Source organism: Struthio camelus, chromosome W, assembly GCF_040807025.1.
Source record: "Struthio camelus isolate bStrCam1 chromosome W, bStrCam1.hap1, whole genome shotgun sequence".
NCBI lineage: Eukaryota > Metazoa > Chordata > Aves > Struthioniformes > Struthionidae > Struthio > Struthio camelus.
This window is the reverse complement of record NC_090981.1, coordinates 57,968,912-57,984,607: the sequence shown is the minus strand read 5'-3', so window position 1 is coordinate 57,984,607 and position 15,696 is coordinate 57,968,912. Positions and strand designations below refer to the sequence as shown.

The window sequence follows — 15,696 nt, the reverse complement described above, 5'->3', positions numbered from 1 at the left end:
CTTGACAGTCAAGAATGGGAGTCCCTGAGTTTAATGCTAGGGGTCTTTACAGGGAGTGAGGAGATAAAGGCAGCACGGGGTGGAACAGGGATGGAACATGGTTATGTTCAGAGCTTTGAATACAAAAATGCAATTTAACATTGACTGTCCTAAAAAATAAGGAAGAGCCACAGTAAGGAAGGAAGCATGCTTGTTCCTCCAGCTGCTTGTACACCAGGCCATGGGCAGACAGGCAAAGGCCTGGCATAACTCACAGCATGATTGTACAGCTGTCCCTATTATCATTGCCAAGGCACAGATACAACAGTGCTATTGTACTTTTCTGCAGCTCCAGAAAGACAGTGTCTGTGGGGAGTACAAACCCTTATTCGATATTCCTGGGCATATTTGACATCAGTGTCCATCTTTGGCCTTCTAACCCAGACTCAGAGGGCTGCCAAGGATGAGCAGGTACTCCCAGGAGATGGCTTTGTACGCTATGAGCATTTAACCTCTTGGTAGCTGGACCATGGACCACTACTGTAAAATGTGGATTGTGCATCTTTGAGATGCCTATAGAGAAGTTTCTTCAGAGTTGTTGTGTGCACTCATAACACTCTTAACAGATGAATTATGAACATCCCAGGAAGCCAAAAGGGATCTTGGGATGAAAGCCAAATGCTGAATTTAGTCCCCCAACAGCAGGAGGTAGGTGGTGGCAGATGCTGAGCTAAACCTGAGCTAGCAGTGAAAGCTTCATATCGCTTTGACGTCAGGTTAAAGCCAGCAAGCGTCTCCAAAATGCAGAAGAAGCAATGACTTTACCATAATGCAAGTTTGCGTCTTGTGCAGTCTGTGATTTATAGTGCTGTGTGGCAGCATGGAGCAGGGATGGAGACAACTCTTTTGTGGGCTGGAGGGGATGCTGCGCAGCCATGTGACAGCTGCTGTACAGTATGGCTGGGAGCAAGCTCCACACTGGAAGATGCATATGGAGGTTTGGGGTCAGGGATCCACAGTTCTTTTAGTCACAGTTAAATCTCTACCTGCTGTGAAAAGGACACATGGGAAAATATGAAGACTATTTGTAGCCCTGCAAACATGTTGGCAAATAATTTCATGCAAAGTCACAGTCCAACTTAATCTGGGGAATTACGAAGTAGAGTGTTTGCAGGATCAGGGCCATAGTCTGTACAGTAGAATTGCTGAGGAAAAATGAAAGTCATCTCAGCCTTGCTCCTGGATTTCATTTGTGCTTGCTTAAGTAATTAGCTGGAGGTCCAGTGCTCCTCCTTTGTTAGTGATGAGAAGACTTACAGGTTCCCTACTGTTTTCTGTTAAGCTGCTAGGTGCCACAGCGATTGAGGACAAGTTACAAGATGGAGTCCCACAGACGATTGAGACTCTTGCTAAAGCCAGCATTAAGATATGGGTTCTGACCGGAGACAAACAAGGTAAAGAGGCTACAATTTTGGGTGTTTGTCTTCTCTCCCATTGGTGGGATGATTCTGCTAAGATCCATGGTCTGATTCTTTCTCCTTTTAAAAACTGCACAAAGGATAAGCTTACAGGGCTTTGCTTGGTTGCCATCTAGACAAAACTCCAATTAACTGGAATTGGATCAAATAACTGTAGCTAGTGGCTGTTCTTAATTCCTATCCTAAGGCTGGAGATAGTATGGATATTAGCATCCTTTGCCTTTGAAGAGATGACGGAGAGGATCCCATGGTCCCTGTCCTATGCAAAGAACAAATGCAGCCAGGAAGCAATATTCCTCATATTCTTTTCCACTATGAGAAAGAAGAGGTATCACTTTAGTAAAGTCAACTGTCCTGGTGAGGAAGGCTGGAAAAATCTAGTCCTGCTTTCCAGGAACTGGGGTATGGCCTAATGCTAGAGTTGATGTCAGGTCACTTTTAATTTGGTCCTGGGATTAATAATCTGGAATGAAAATGGGGGAAACACAGGCTTTTGAAGAAAGCATTAAGTTAGAAAGAATTTTGAATAGAATCCAGTGATTTCGCCACTGGATTGGGGGATAAATAGTGACTTTACTGAAACAATGGTATTTCAGGGAGAACAAAACTGTTGGCAAGTCATTTCATTCAAGAAATGAGCAGAGAATTTTTGAGACTGATCAAGTGTTTCAATTTGTTATGTTCAGAATGAAATAGTTTTGCGTATGAAATGCCAAAATATTGTTTTTCAGTATTTTCTGAACAAAAATTCTTGATATTCTTCTTCAGAATTATGGGATTTTTTGGAGGGGGAGGGGTGGAAATTGACCTAAATTCCAACAAAGAAAGAAAAAGATTTTTAAAAAGTGAAATAACCTGAAAAAAATTTGAATCAGCTTGAAATGTTTTGGATGATCCAAGTGTGTGGACTGATGGATGTTTTAAGCTTTTTAGTTTTGATAGAATTCATTTTTTTTCTGTGGTCTTGCAAAGCCATTAGCGGAGATTTGCTGCTATGTTCATCAAGGAGACTCTCCTGGTTCACTTAAACTGTTGGCTCTGAAAGGCTCAGGGCTCTCTTGGACGAGTCTCTTGGGCTCTCTTGTCATGTATCTAAAAAGGCGGGAGAGATTGTGGGGTGAATTCAGGGCTGCTAAGATGGGTCATCTTCCTGGTTTATCTTTCCCAGAAACTGCAGTGAATATTGGTTACTCCTGCAACTTGCTGAATGATGACATGGCGGATGTTTTTATTATTGAAGGCAGCACATCTGACGACGTACTTAATGAACTCAGGTAAATGGCTGAAATATGCAGCTTCATTGCTGTGTGCTGACAGAGGAATGAAGCAGCTTTGTAGTAGTCCATCTTTTCTTTTCTGTATGCTTTGCCTGGTGCAGCTCACTGCAGGGACCTTGGCTAAAGGTTAGCTAATTCCCTGAATGATCCAGCAGCTAGTTGCGCATGGTATAGATATCTGCGAGGAGAAACGCCAAAGCTTCTTGATCCAACAGGTTAAATCTACATAGATGTATAAGGAAGCAGACTCAGGCAGGCAGAATGGGTTGACATTGGGCTGGTGATCGGGAGCCACAAAGCCTTTGGCTCTATGCCTGAGCTATGCAGTTGCTCCACTGCTGTGGTAGTTCATCCACACTGCGGTTCTTTCCCTGGATATGTTCCTCTTCTAGCACTACCTGGAAATTTCCCTTGCTTCCAGGGCCTGCTCAGGAGACATCACTTCTTAGGTTCAGGGAAAAATGGGGAAGTCAGACCCTTTTATTTTGAAGGAGATGGTTGCCAGAAAACATGAACAGAAATTTGGGATGGCTGTTGAGATAATGTTCTTCACGACACTCAGATGATTTGTTAGACTCTAAGTCAGCCCACATTTAGCACACATTTATTAGAGTTTTAAAAGCATGTGGGTGAATTGCATGAACGAGAGCAGCTAATCCATGCATGCTGTAGTGGGGATACAGGGAAAATTGAACTAAATTAGCAACAAGAAGCATAGTATTTTTATTTTCATAAAGTTGATTTAATAAAAAATATCTGTCTTTGTTTGCAAGCTATTAATTATTCTTCTGGATGTTTTTTTAGGAATGCAAGGGAAAAGATGAAGCCAGACTCCTTTCTGGATAGTGACGAAGTTAACATTCAGTTTGCAAAATCTTCCAAAAAAGCAAAAGTTCTACCTGACGAACAAGCAAATGGGGTGTACGGTCTTGTTATCAATGGCCATAGCCTGGTAAGGAAGGTTCAGTTATGTTAAGACTGAGTTCTCGTAAGACCTTAATGTGATAACAATATACTGGAAGTCTGAAAATGCTGAAAAAACTAGCCTTAGGGGTCTAGATTTTTTTTCCTAGTTGGAGGTTACGTCCCGAGCTCTTGATAATTCTTGTAAAATTGTCGGAAGGAACTTAGAACCATTAGTTGTTATCTGAGAAATCAAGGGTGCTGAACAAGGTTTCATAAGCCTGGAATGGGGAGAAATTGGCCCTGAAGTGAGGTGAAAAGGAGGAGGAGTAGGGTAGCTGGATTAATTTTGATTTCCAGAAAGTTACTGAAGAAATAATCATGCAATCTATAGATGCACCAAGAAGATAAGGTAACATCAGACATGGATTTCAAGTATGTCAAGAACATACGTGCTTAAATATATCTGTTTTCCACTAATGGATAGGATAGATACCATGTAACTTGACTAATAAATCATTCGATCTCCCATTATGTTTTTCCAAGCAAACTGAAGTAATATGATCTAGATGAAGTTGCTATGTGGCAGATGCAGGACTGCTTGGAAACTATGACTCTTAGTGGCTCATTGTTGGTCTAAAACATATAAATAAGTGGCACGTGCAGGGGGCTATCCCACATCTATTCAATATTCAGTGTTTTAATTAACCGCTTAAAAAGAGAGAAAGCTTCTTAAATCTGCAGATTACACCAGCCTGGGAGGAACTGCAGACTTGAGGGAGTTCAAGATTAGATTTGAAAATAATTTTGACAAATTGAAGTGATACTTTGAAAAATAGAGAATGCAATTCAGTAAGAACAAATGCATTGTTCTTCACTTTCGTGTAATCATCAGCTGCACACACAAAGGATCAGAGAGGCTCATATATGAGAGCATCATCTGCAAGGTTTGTGAAGAAAACCTTCTGCTCCATTTGGCATTGGTAAAGTCTTAGCTGAAGTACTGCAACTAAGTTGGGCCCTTTTCTTTGAGAAATACTTAGACCACCTAGAGAGAGTACACAGAAAACTGCAAGAGTGATCATGCATGATTGAGAAAGCATGAGGGAAAACTGAGAGAGTTAGGGTGAGTAAAGAAAACTGATCTGTCTTGAGAGTAGTCTTCAGATAATAACAGGTAAAAGAACTAATGGGCTTAAACTGAGGCAAGAGAGTTTGAGGTTAGGTTAGATGTCTTTCTGGTGTGAATATTGAAGCACTGGAAAAGATTTTCTGTCCTTGAAAATTGTTTAGAACAGGTTAGAGACAGAACTGATTTAGATACAGTTCATCCAGCCTGGGAGAAGAGTTAGATTAGGTCAAGCTTATGTGTCTACTGTATTTTGCTTTCCCAGACTGCAGGATAAGCAAATAGGAAGAGATGCCGAGAGGCAGGAGGCACTGCCTTTCAGAGGCAAGATGCTTCTGTTTTCTGTAGCTGCTAGCTCTCTTGATAAGAATCAAGCAAATTTAGCTCCCAGACCTGCAAATTACTGTTCATAATCTCCTCATGCTCCACCTTTGGCTTCTGTACGATGGTTGCTGATCCATGAACTTAAAAGAGGACTTATCTGGCACTGTCTACATTCTTAAGTATGCTCTCTCCCTCTGCTAGTGCTGTAGAGTCAGGATATTGTGGGAAAAAACATCTCTAACTGTAGTGTCTGGCCAGTGTACTAAAACTAAACCATGAAAAGGTCTGTTTTTTTGAGCAAGCCTGCCTGTCACTGATGGCAGGGAAGCAGGGGTGTTGGTGACTCACAGCTCTCGCCTTTAAGAAGAAAGGGCATCTGACCTAAGGTTTGGCTGCCTTATGTAGAAAGGGCAGCTGCCCTGCTGTTATGGCTTTGAGGAGGAGACAGTCATGTAGATTCCTTCCATGAGTGTCTGCTGAGAAGAGACACCAAAGCACCGACTCAAGGAGCACAATCAGTAAGAAATATGAAAAGCTAACACTGCTCCCTCCTTCCCATGTAGAGCTGGAGGGCTAACAAGACACCCAATTAACTGTACATTTCCAGAATAGAAATAACACGACTGACTGAATTAAAAGGTCAGCACTCAGAACAGAGTTGTGTTGTCTGGTTTTGTGTTTTGCTTTCTCATGCCCATCTGAGTACAGCTTTTTCCATTTTTTTTTAATTAAGTACTCCCAAGTTGAAATCTATGCCATTTATACCACAGATCTGTCAGAACTTAAAAGGTAAACCAAGAAGCATGAGCAGAAATTCACTCGCATGGAGATACGCGAGCTTGCTCAGGTCCAGAAACAGGTGTGTTAATGCACTGCTCCCATTGTTTGACAGTTCTGCTGCACTGTCAGGATACATTAGCCAGAGTAAGTGTTGTGCTGATAGGACAACATCGCAATAGTACAAGCATCTCAACAGTAAGTGTTGCGATGCTTCCAAGACCAAAGCTGGTAGATTTATTCTGCATGGCATTATATCGTGCCGCATGGATATTCCCTTGAACCGAATGGCCAGATTCCGTTGAGGTCACTTTTAGCGAAGCGACGACATATGTATTTTTGATGAGAGAAACACTTGCTGCAGCACTGGGAATATCAGCTCAGCCCTGGAGACCTTTCAGGCATCTCACACCTTCCTTATGCTGAATGAAAGAACTGGATTAGTTCTTTTTTATTTCCCACTATTTCTGCTTTGTAAGGGTGAGAATTGCTGCTAGCCTGACTCACCCTTGCCTTTTTTCTCAGGCCTATGCACTGGAAGAGAATCTGGAGCTGGAGCTGGTGAGAACAGCCTGCATGTGCAAAGTGGTGATCTGCTGCCGGGTGACTCCACTGCAGAAGGCCCAGGTGGTAGAGCTGGTGAAGAAGTACAAGAAGGCAGTGACTCTGGCAATTGGAGATGGGGCTAATGATGTCAGCATGATCAAAAGTGAGTAAAGGCATCCTGTCCTGGCTGATGGTCAGCATGCTCTAGCAAACTGGTGGGCTACTGTATCTGCTGTGCTGCCATTACTTGCTATGGCAGGTGGGTAGGAGCAGCTCTTTGCTGTGAGCATACTTCAGGCTATAGGACTTGGAAGCAGAAATGCTTATTTGAATGGCTTCTACATATTCTTCTTTGTGGAATCAAGGTGGCTGGGGCTAAGTTTCTGGAGATTTCTGCAGAGCACTGTCACTTTGGACCAGTCACGTCTCCTGCCTTCGAGGGTACACAAGACTGGTACTACTTTAGTGGCTGCCACCAGAGACACTAGAAGCTAAGACTGCACTTATTGTCTATTTCTTCATTTCTGTCCACTGATCTTTCAAGCGTGTTTTGTTTATAGCTTGGTTACTTGGGAGAGTATGTTAAAATCTGGCAATGCTGAGCCAGCGCAGCATACTAGACTTATGAGAATAGGAAGATCAACTGTTAACGCTCCTGCTCAGAGGGAGACTTCTCAACCCTTATGTCCTGTGCCAATACACAAGGATTCAATTTCTGTCAGCATCCCCGACTCTGTCAAATCGACCTTCATCCGCTGAGGTCGTTAGATTCAGATCCACTGGTTCCCTCCCTCCACTGCTCCCTGGGGTCAGGTAACCCTCACGTCTTGCCTCCAGAGTAGACAAAAGCCTGTAGGGGCTGTGACATGTACACCTATGTCTGTGTGACTATCATCACAGTGGCAGTGCTAAGAATAAACAAATTTATTTCAGAGAGGTGGCCTATCAGCAATGCAAAAGGAAAATTTTCATGCTTGTAAATAGTCTGTATAACGGTGTATAATTTTTTAATGTTTCCATGTGGTCTGGGGTCACTTGTCATTTATCTCCCTTGTCTTATGAAAAACAGGCCTCTAGGCCCCTTCGTTCTTGAGTATCATTCGGTGCTACATTACCTCAATGAACTTATGAAAAAAATCCCTTAACTAGGTATAATTAAATTAAGATTATTCAGAAGGGCCTATTGCTGATCTTCCTTGTGTTAATTTGCAAAAATTGATTAACTGGAGCCTTTTAATTAAGAAAGTAAAGGCTAAGTAGGGAGCTTCAAGGAGATAAGTCAGGCAGCCAGTCAAGAAAGGATAAGAAAAGCAAGTTAAAACGTGCATGATAACTAGAAATGAACCCCGCCACTACGAGAGGGTTGGGACTTTGGGATTTTATCAACTCACTGTTCCATGGAAACCTCTCAGTCTAACCAAACTCCAGCCATCAAGATTGTTCTCATTAGTTAAAGCTGTATAATTAGCTGTCACATTAAACTTACGTCCATGTTTAATAAACCCAAGTTACTATTAAAGCAGACATGACTCTTCTATCTAATTATTTGATTGAAATAATAAGGCTCAGAAAATGTAAAATGGTGACAGTCTGCCTTGTACCACTTTGCTTTAGAAATCTGTAAGGAGTTTGTTGGTTTGGAGCTTTCACCTGTCTGGAGCGATGTTTTAAGGCTGCTAGAAGAACATGCATGCATATAAATACTAGTCACATCTCAATAGAAATTAAAGGTATTTCTTCATAACAGCAGTGATATTTTGTGCCATTGATAAACATTAAGAAAGAAAACATGAACGGTCACTGAGGGTGTAATTCCATTCAAATAACATAAGCCCAGTTACTGTAAATGTATCACTGTAGCCAAAAAAATACTGCCACTGAAAAAAATAGTTTCTCCAAATCAGGTTTTTTTTTTCGTAAGTAATTTTACATTTGACTTTTTCTGCTCAGGCTGGGAGGGAATTAACGCAGTGTACCAGTGTGGCCGGGACATTTAAAAAATGGAGTTATCAAAGCTCTCACTGTAATGACATGACCAATCATTTTCTTGTTGCAGCTGCGCACATTGGGGTTGGTATCAGTGGCCAGGAGGGGATGCAGGCGGTCTTGTCCAGTGACTTCTCCTTTGCACAGTTCCGTTATCTCCAGCGCCTGCTCTTAGTCCATGGCCGGTGGTCCTATATCCGCATGTGCAAGTTCCTCAAATACTTCTTCTATAAGAATTTTGCCTTCACATTAGTGCATTTTTGGTATGGATTCTTCTCTGGCTTCTCAGCACAGGTAAGTCAGCTTCTGTTTTCTCACGATCAAGTCTAGCATTTTCAAGCAAAGTATCTGGAAACATTGTAAAAGTGTAAATAAAATAAGCCGTTCCCTCCACCTTACTGAAAGGTACACAGGCTTGTCTTTTCCAGCTGTGCCACTCTAATGCAAATATTGCTTCCTTCATTGGACAGATGGTAAAGGACAGATGCCTGAAGCTGTTTAGGTGCATTATGAAGCAGATAGCTACCTCATGGGATTTTTGAAAGTGACTGACTAGACTAACTAGACTGACTAGAGCTATCAAACAAGCGTACAGATTAGAGAGAGGCCTGACCACTTTGGTGCGGATCTGTATAGGGCCTATGACTGCCTTTGTAATACATTTAAAGCAGTTAGTTTAACTCCAGATTGCTTGTGTGTTTCAGCAGCTTGTAAGAGAAGCAAATCCCATGCAACAAAATATGCAGCTTTAGTTTAAGATAAACCTATCTCCACCCCATAGAGCACCACACAGTTAGTGTGAAAATATTAATCCTGGGGCCGAGTATGCAATGGTGCAGGAAACACCTGCCTGCTTGCAGCCTGCAGCAACCCGCAGCTCCCACCTGGTGGCTGCCACTGTGCCAGCTACTTAGCAGTGCCTGGGGCAGTGCCACAGGCAGCTGGGGGCCCTGGGCTGGCCAGGGACCAGGGGTGTCTGCCCTGTCACTGCTATCCTGGTGCTCAGAGCTTTCTCTCACACAGGAGCACTGCCACTGAGAGCTGGGTACCATTGGCCAGTGTGCTTGAGGTGACCAACAATGTGTCTTTTGTGCTAGGCTTAGATGGGACTCCAGTGGTGTTCTGGCATATTATTTTAGAGGTGAACGTTGCCTTCTGCAAATATAGGAATGAAACAGTTACAGGCAGACTGCACCAGGGCTGTCATTTCATTAGGACTCAAGAACAGTCATACTAGGCTAGGCCAAAGGGCTCTTTGGCCCAGTACCCTGTTCTGGCTGTGGCCAGTAGTGGATGCTTAGAAAACAGGACTAGCATAAAGAGATCCTTCCCCTGTGTATTCCCTCAGCTTCTGATAATGCACAGTAGTGGACTGCTGAGCTTGACATTATACTTTTGGTCTCAGGACTGTTCTGAACAAGATGTTCCAGCATTTCATTGTGTATCCTTTTAGGAGAGATGGAAAAGGCAGCATTTTGCTAACTCCATGCTCTGTTTTTCTCTTTAGACTGTATATGATGAGTGGTTCATTACGCTTTACAATTTGGTATATACCTCCCTCCCGGTGCTAGGAATGAGCCTCTTTGATCAGGTATCGTTTCTATCACTACTTGGATTTTTTTATAGGGGTGCTTTGAACTGGTTCTATGAAGCAAAGCAACTGACTCTGGCTAGCTATTGTGGTAGCCCCTGAAGTAGTTTCTTGCCAGTGACCACTAGGAGCACAAAAAAAGGACACACAAAGGAGGAGATTGTATATTGTCTTGAACTGGACAGTGAGTTTCAGTGTGTGGCGGGACTTTTGGGTTAGCCTGTTGACTACAGTAAAAGCCGCCATTGCAACGCTCCCCTGACCTAGTCGTGTCCTGTTAGTTCTGTTCCCTGAAGCCTGACTAGTACCTTTTTAATGACCACACAGAACAGTGAATGAACTAGACCTCTGAAGATCTCCTGAGCTAGGCTTTCTTTGTTCAGCCTTTTTAATGGTGTCCTTCCTGCAGTAATTTCACATGTGCATTTCTACCTTATATGCTTTTATTGTTCAGCAATACATAGAAGCATAGAAATACATGTTGCTCCTACATGTCTTTTACAAATGTGTAGGAACTTGCTACTCACACAGTGATTCATAGTGTTCAGCTCTTTTAAGGAATCTAACTCAGAGGGCCTTTCCTATGTGTGGACCTCTGTACTTACTAACCATTAGCTTCCAGGAACCTTTTAGGAGAACAGGTTGTACAGCCTGCTTAAGAAGAAATGTGCCTTCATTTTTTGCAGTGCTTGTCAGTTTTTTCAGCACAAGGTGAAATTCAATATGGAAAATGTGCCTAGGTGACCTTGGGATGTGGCATGCTAGTCAGCACAACTGAGTGAATTGTGTGCAAAGCCTTTTCTTGTGGAAATGTGCCTTCTCAGGGGCATGGCAACATTAAGTGGTCTTATGAGGTCAGTTGGGTAGGTGCCAGCAAACGGCTCTAATCATCTCCTCTCTACTTTCAGGATGTGGATGATCGCTGGAGTATGCTGTTTCCTCAGCTCTATGTGCCTGGCCAGCAAAACCTCTATTTTAATAAAATAGTGTTTGTCAACTGCATGTTGCATGGGATCTACAGTTCCCTCATTCTCTTCTTCATCCCCTATGGGGCCATGTACAACACAATGAGAAGCGATGGGAAAGCCATTGCTGACTACCAGTCCTTCGCGCTGATGGCCCAGACCTGCCTACTGATAGTGGTGTCTGTACAGGTAAAGCATCCCTGGTAACGTTTTTAGGAATTCATTATTGTTTTAAGAAGGCAGCATCTGGAGGGGCCACTTGAGATCCTGTTAGCATTCTGTTTGCTGGTGCATCTTGCACTCTTTCCAAAAACATCTCTTCACACCGGATTATTCTCTGCAGTTCAACAGACCAATGGATTTGGGTGTCATGAAGGATCAGGGCCACAGGAAGACAGAACCTCTGCCTTGGGAAATTTACAGTCATAGTAAACAAAACAGCTGTTTTGTTTAAGGCTGGGAGAAGAGAAGGACTCATTCCACTTTTTCAGGATGGGTTTAAAGAACAGGATTGTCTCTCTGCTAGCAGGCAGTTATTTATAAGGTCTCAATTGCGGTGCTGCCTCTGCAGCCTGGTTCGATGCATGATGCAGATGCTAGAGCTGCACTTGATGGAAGAAGTGACTGAGATTAGGATAGTAAAAAATTCAGATGATATTGGCAGGATGAGAGAAACTTCTCAAAAGAAAATGTCATCTATCTCACCTCTCTAGATAATGGTTTATGCTGTGTGAGGTGTTATAGGTGCCTTCTAATTTTTGATAGCTAGATCACAGCATGGGGTAAGGACATAAGTAATGGCCCCTTAGAACCTAGTATCCTCTCTCAAGCGCGGGCCACCAGTGAATGCTCAGGAAGAGGGCGAGAACAGGGCAAATGAGTAATGCTTGTCCCGAATGTTCTTCCAGCATCCTATGATCTGTGGCTTGGGTATTTCTTGAGCCTTGAATCGTGTCTGTGTATCTGATAGTACATACTGTTTTTAATATGGGTTCGTAGGAGAGGCCAAGAGCTTCTCTCTTGGTTATTACACATAGATTTTGGAGCAGGAGGGTACAGATGGCATAACAAATAACTGTCTCAGGGGGGTGGGAGTGATGTGAAGAGTGGTGGACAAGATCTCGAGCTGCGTTCAGCATAGATACACTAAATAATTAAGGCGCTGACAGCAGCTGTATTGCTCCATTCTTTCAGATTGGCTTGGACACGGCTTACTGGACAGTTGTGAACCAGTTCTTCATCTGGGGCAGCCTTTCTGTTTACTTTGCTATCACCTTCACCATGTATAGTGATGGCATGTACCTGATCTTCACAGCCGCATTCCCATTCATTGGTAAGCCCTCTGACAATTCTGAACTGCACTCAAAGTGGGCAAACTGCTGGGCTTAACTCTGTCAAGTATTTCTACTATGTGCATAGGAAGAGCTCTCAAAAAGGCAATAACAAGCTGCAGAACATATCGATTGCCATTTCCACAAGAAATTCCATGGTATTTCTGCAGGCTGCTGGGAATGCTTATTCTGAATCCCATCCATCCATGTGGACATGTGTCCCATGTTCACTTCCTTGCAAAAGAGTGCACATTCACACAGCGACAGGAATAATCCTTTAAATAAGTCCACAGAAGTGGATGGAAAACTTTCTGCTAGCTCTTTTCTATTCTGTTTCCAGAGCCTTACAAATATTTAGGAGCATTTTGTTTGCAGAAGCGTGTGTGTTGTCCTCAAAATAAGTTAATGTGTTGGTGTGGGAGGGCATAGAAATCCAGCAACCTTACTCTACATAAAATCTTTCTGAACACATGCAAAAAGTGAAGAATAATATAAAAATTAATCTCGCTCCTGAGACTGTGAGCAGGAGGGAGACATAAGCTCAGCAAAATAATTTAGCCATTTTAAATAGCTCTGTCCATCTATATCAGTACTGACAGAGTTTTGCTGTGAAACTCTACTTCTAAAATTCTGAAGCACGTTGCTTCAAATCTCAAGTTGGTGTAGTAATCAACGCCTTGGATTTGTTAAGCCAAGGCCTTTTCTGCCCATCTGCAGTACCAAGGTGCTTGGCCATTTTAGAAATGTCTGAGATGTAGGTCAGCTGTAAGGTATTTTTCAGGTAGATGGCCAGATCCACTGTAGAGATGGCTTTTAGTATCAAAAGTTCTGAGTGAGAGAAAGTAGAGTGTCTGTTCAGTTTCCAAAGACAGCTGGTAATCCGCTTACCAGGGACATCTGTATCTGCTGTTCTGTTGATACTACCTAGGCCAAAATACACGTAATGTTGAGTACCACTTAATAATGGTCTCACTGTGAGACCATTTTTTATGAAAGTGCTTCAAGTCTGGACTCAATTAACCTGACTATTTTAATTTCAGCAGAGTTGTAATACGGCAGAGTTTGGCTAACTGAAAAGAAGGCATTCAGCAACTTTACTGCCAACATCATTAAACACAGTAATGAGGATTTTGCAGGCTATTTGTTCTAACCTACATTCCTTAAGTTTTTGGAAGAGCCAACAGTGAGCACTTTAGTTTTAAAGAATGTGTCAGTGTCATGTCACCACACGGCAGCTGCTCTGCCAATATACCTGGTAGGCTGCTCTGTCTGTGCAGACTCCCAGAGCAATGCACACGCCTCTCTCATAAAAGACTGTGATCCTGCCATCTACTGGGCACCCAGAGGCAGTACCCCCTATGCTTCAGGAAACAGTGCTGGCAAATAAGGAAATACTATTCTTTCTTTTTGACTGGAGTCCTGGATTGCCGCTGAAGAAGAGCTCTCAAATATTTATCCATCAACCTGTTGCAGTGATTTGACTCTTTGTAAAGGGATAAGGCATTCACTCTGACATCTTTGTCTCCCTGAATAGTTGCTGCAATTCAGCCTGAACGCTGCTTTCTTCTTTGCTTGTCTAAGAAAGTTATGACGGTGTTACTGTCCTCTCTGCAGCAAGTTGATTTCACAGTTGGAGTATATTTATATTTATATTTATATTTATATTTACATTTACATTTACATTTACATTTACATTTATATTTATATTCTGGTCTGTTTGCCAAGTGCTTTGGAAGGTGAATAAGGGTGAGAGGTGTTGCTGTCACGGTTTTAATCATGCTCTTGTTTTTCAGGTACGGCTCGAAACACCCTCAGTCAACCAAATGTGTGGCTAGCAATCTTCCTCAGCATTGCCCTCTGTGTGCTGCCTGTAGTTGGCTATCGATTCCTGAAGACTCAGTTAAAGCCAACTGCCAGTGATAAAGTAAGGAAATACGCTCATAAACCAGAAACCCTGCTCACTGCCACCTAAGCCTACTGAGAGCTGTATCACAGGGGCCTGGCCTTAGTGTATGTTCCTGGAAGTGCAAGTGCTGCCATCCTTCTGTCTCCTAGTCCCTTAAAAAGGAGGACTGAGCATGTGTTTTGGCGCAGTTCAAGCCATCTGCAGCTGGGAGCAACGCTGAGATTATTTAGACATGGATTAGATCACACTGGAGTGAGGAAGCAGCACTATTTTTAGGTGCAGGGTTTCAGGGTGTGGCTCAGTGGCAAAGCAGTGGCATATTTCACAGTCAGCAGTGACACCTTTCTGCCGTACAGTTTTTAGCCTGGCAGACTGCACCTCTTCACCCTCCTGCTATGCGTACATGGTTGTTGGGGATTTTTTGGCTTGAGAATTTACTTCCTTTATAGCCAATGGTTATATTCCCCCTTTGAAACCAGCTGCCCTCCCATGCCCACAAATATGGAGATGAGGCCAAGGAGAGGCTGGGAGAGGTGGAAGGGGCAGAGAGTGCCCAGCTCACTAGAGCCAAGCCGCTCCTGAACAAGATCAGTGTAAATGCAGCTCCCTGCACTGCCTTTCAAACAGATATCTGCTAAATGTTGCTGCCACCTGGTGCTTCCTTCCTCTTCCTACACTAAGCTGTGAAACAACAGCGTCTCTGAGCAAAGTCTGGAGGGGTGGCACTTGGTCCTCAGTGGCTGTCTTGATCAACCTTGGGATGTCTGTAAAGGTCCTCAGGTGCTCCAGGGCTGTTTGAGGAGGAGTGAAGAGGAATTCTCAGCCCTGGCAGAGGGGGTAGATGGGTGCTAGAGAAGATTGCTAGGTTGGAAGGTCCTCAGCACATGGTTAGAGGAAGAAGTTCAGATTGTTCAAAATATGCAGAAGTGGGCTGAATTTACTCTTCAGCTTAGTAGAACTCTTTGACACAGATGTGACCTGGAATCACGGTCTTAAGGCTTTGAGTTAGCCTCTCTCTCTAATGCCAAATCGCTTCACTTTTCTACTTCCTTCAGAATTTGTCTGGGAAGCGAATTATCACAGGAGAGGAACATTTAGGTTTTCTGCTAGAGAAATCCCTAGTCTGAAAAGAACTAAACACAGGCCTGATGATCAGAGAGCCCAAGTACCTACAGCTGCCATTGTCCCAAGCAGGCAGGGCAGAGGTTCGACATCTCTGCCTCCCCCTGTGGAGGGACCCACACTCCCCCTTTTCCCAAGGAATATAAGAATCTATCGATCACCATTCTCATCATAAAAAGCCTTTATATATTGAAAATCCCCTTTAGTAGCCTGTTTTCTAGATTAAGTAAGCCAATTTTTCAATCTTTGCTTTCTGGACTTCTTTGACTTTGACATGTTCGTTTTTTTGATTGAAGTGCCTGAAAGAGCTTCAGCAATACCCTATCTGAGGGCTCACAGTGCTGTGAGGAGTAACAAATGGAAATCATTCTCTCCCATATCT

General features: G+C 43.1%; 1 protein-coding gene across 3 annotated transcripts in view; it reads left to right on the top strand.

Annotated features, from left to right (window-relative positions):
* Nucleotides 1-15,696, top strand: part of LOC138060883 (phospholipid-transporting ATPase ID-like) — an 88,855-nt gene that overhangs the window by 70,177 nt on the left and 2,982 nt on the right. For all 3 annotated transcript variants that reach the window (XM_068924964.1, XM_068924967.1, XM_068924966.1), the window contains exons 19-27: nucleotides 1,322-1,433; nucleotides 2,626-2,731; nucleotides 3,539-3,686; nucleotides 6,393-6,576; nucleotides 8,470-8,693; nucleotides 9,907-9,990; nucleotides 10,899-11,144; nucleotides 12,150-12,288; nucleotides 14,080-14,210. In XM_068924964.1, the coding sequence (XP_068781065.1) occupies nucleotides 1,322-1,433; nucleotides 2,626-2,731; nucleotides 3,539-3,686; nucleotides 6,393-6,576; nucleotides 8,470-8,693; nucleotides 9,907-9,990; nucleotides 10,899-11,144; nucleotides 12,150-12,288; nucleotides 14,080-14,210 (1,374 nt within the window). The remainder of the gene's footprint in view (nucleotides 1-1,321; nucleotides 1,434-2,625; nucleotides 2,732-3,538; nucleotides 3,687-6,392; nucleotides 6,577-8,469; nucleotides 8,694-9,906; nucleotides 9,991-10,898; nucleotides 11,145-12,149; nucleotides 12,289-14,079; nucleotides 14,211-15,696) is intronic.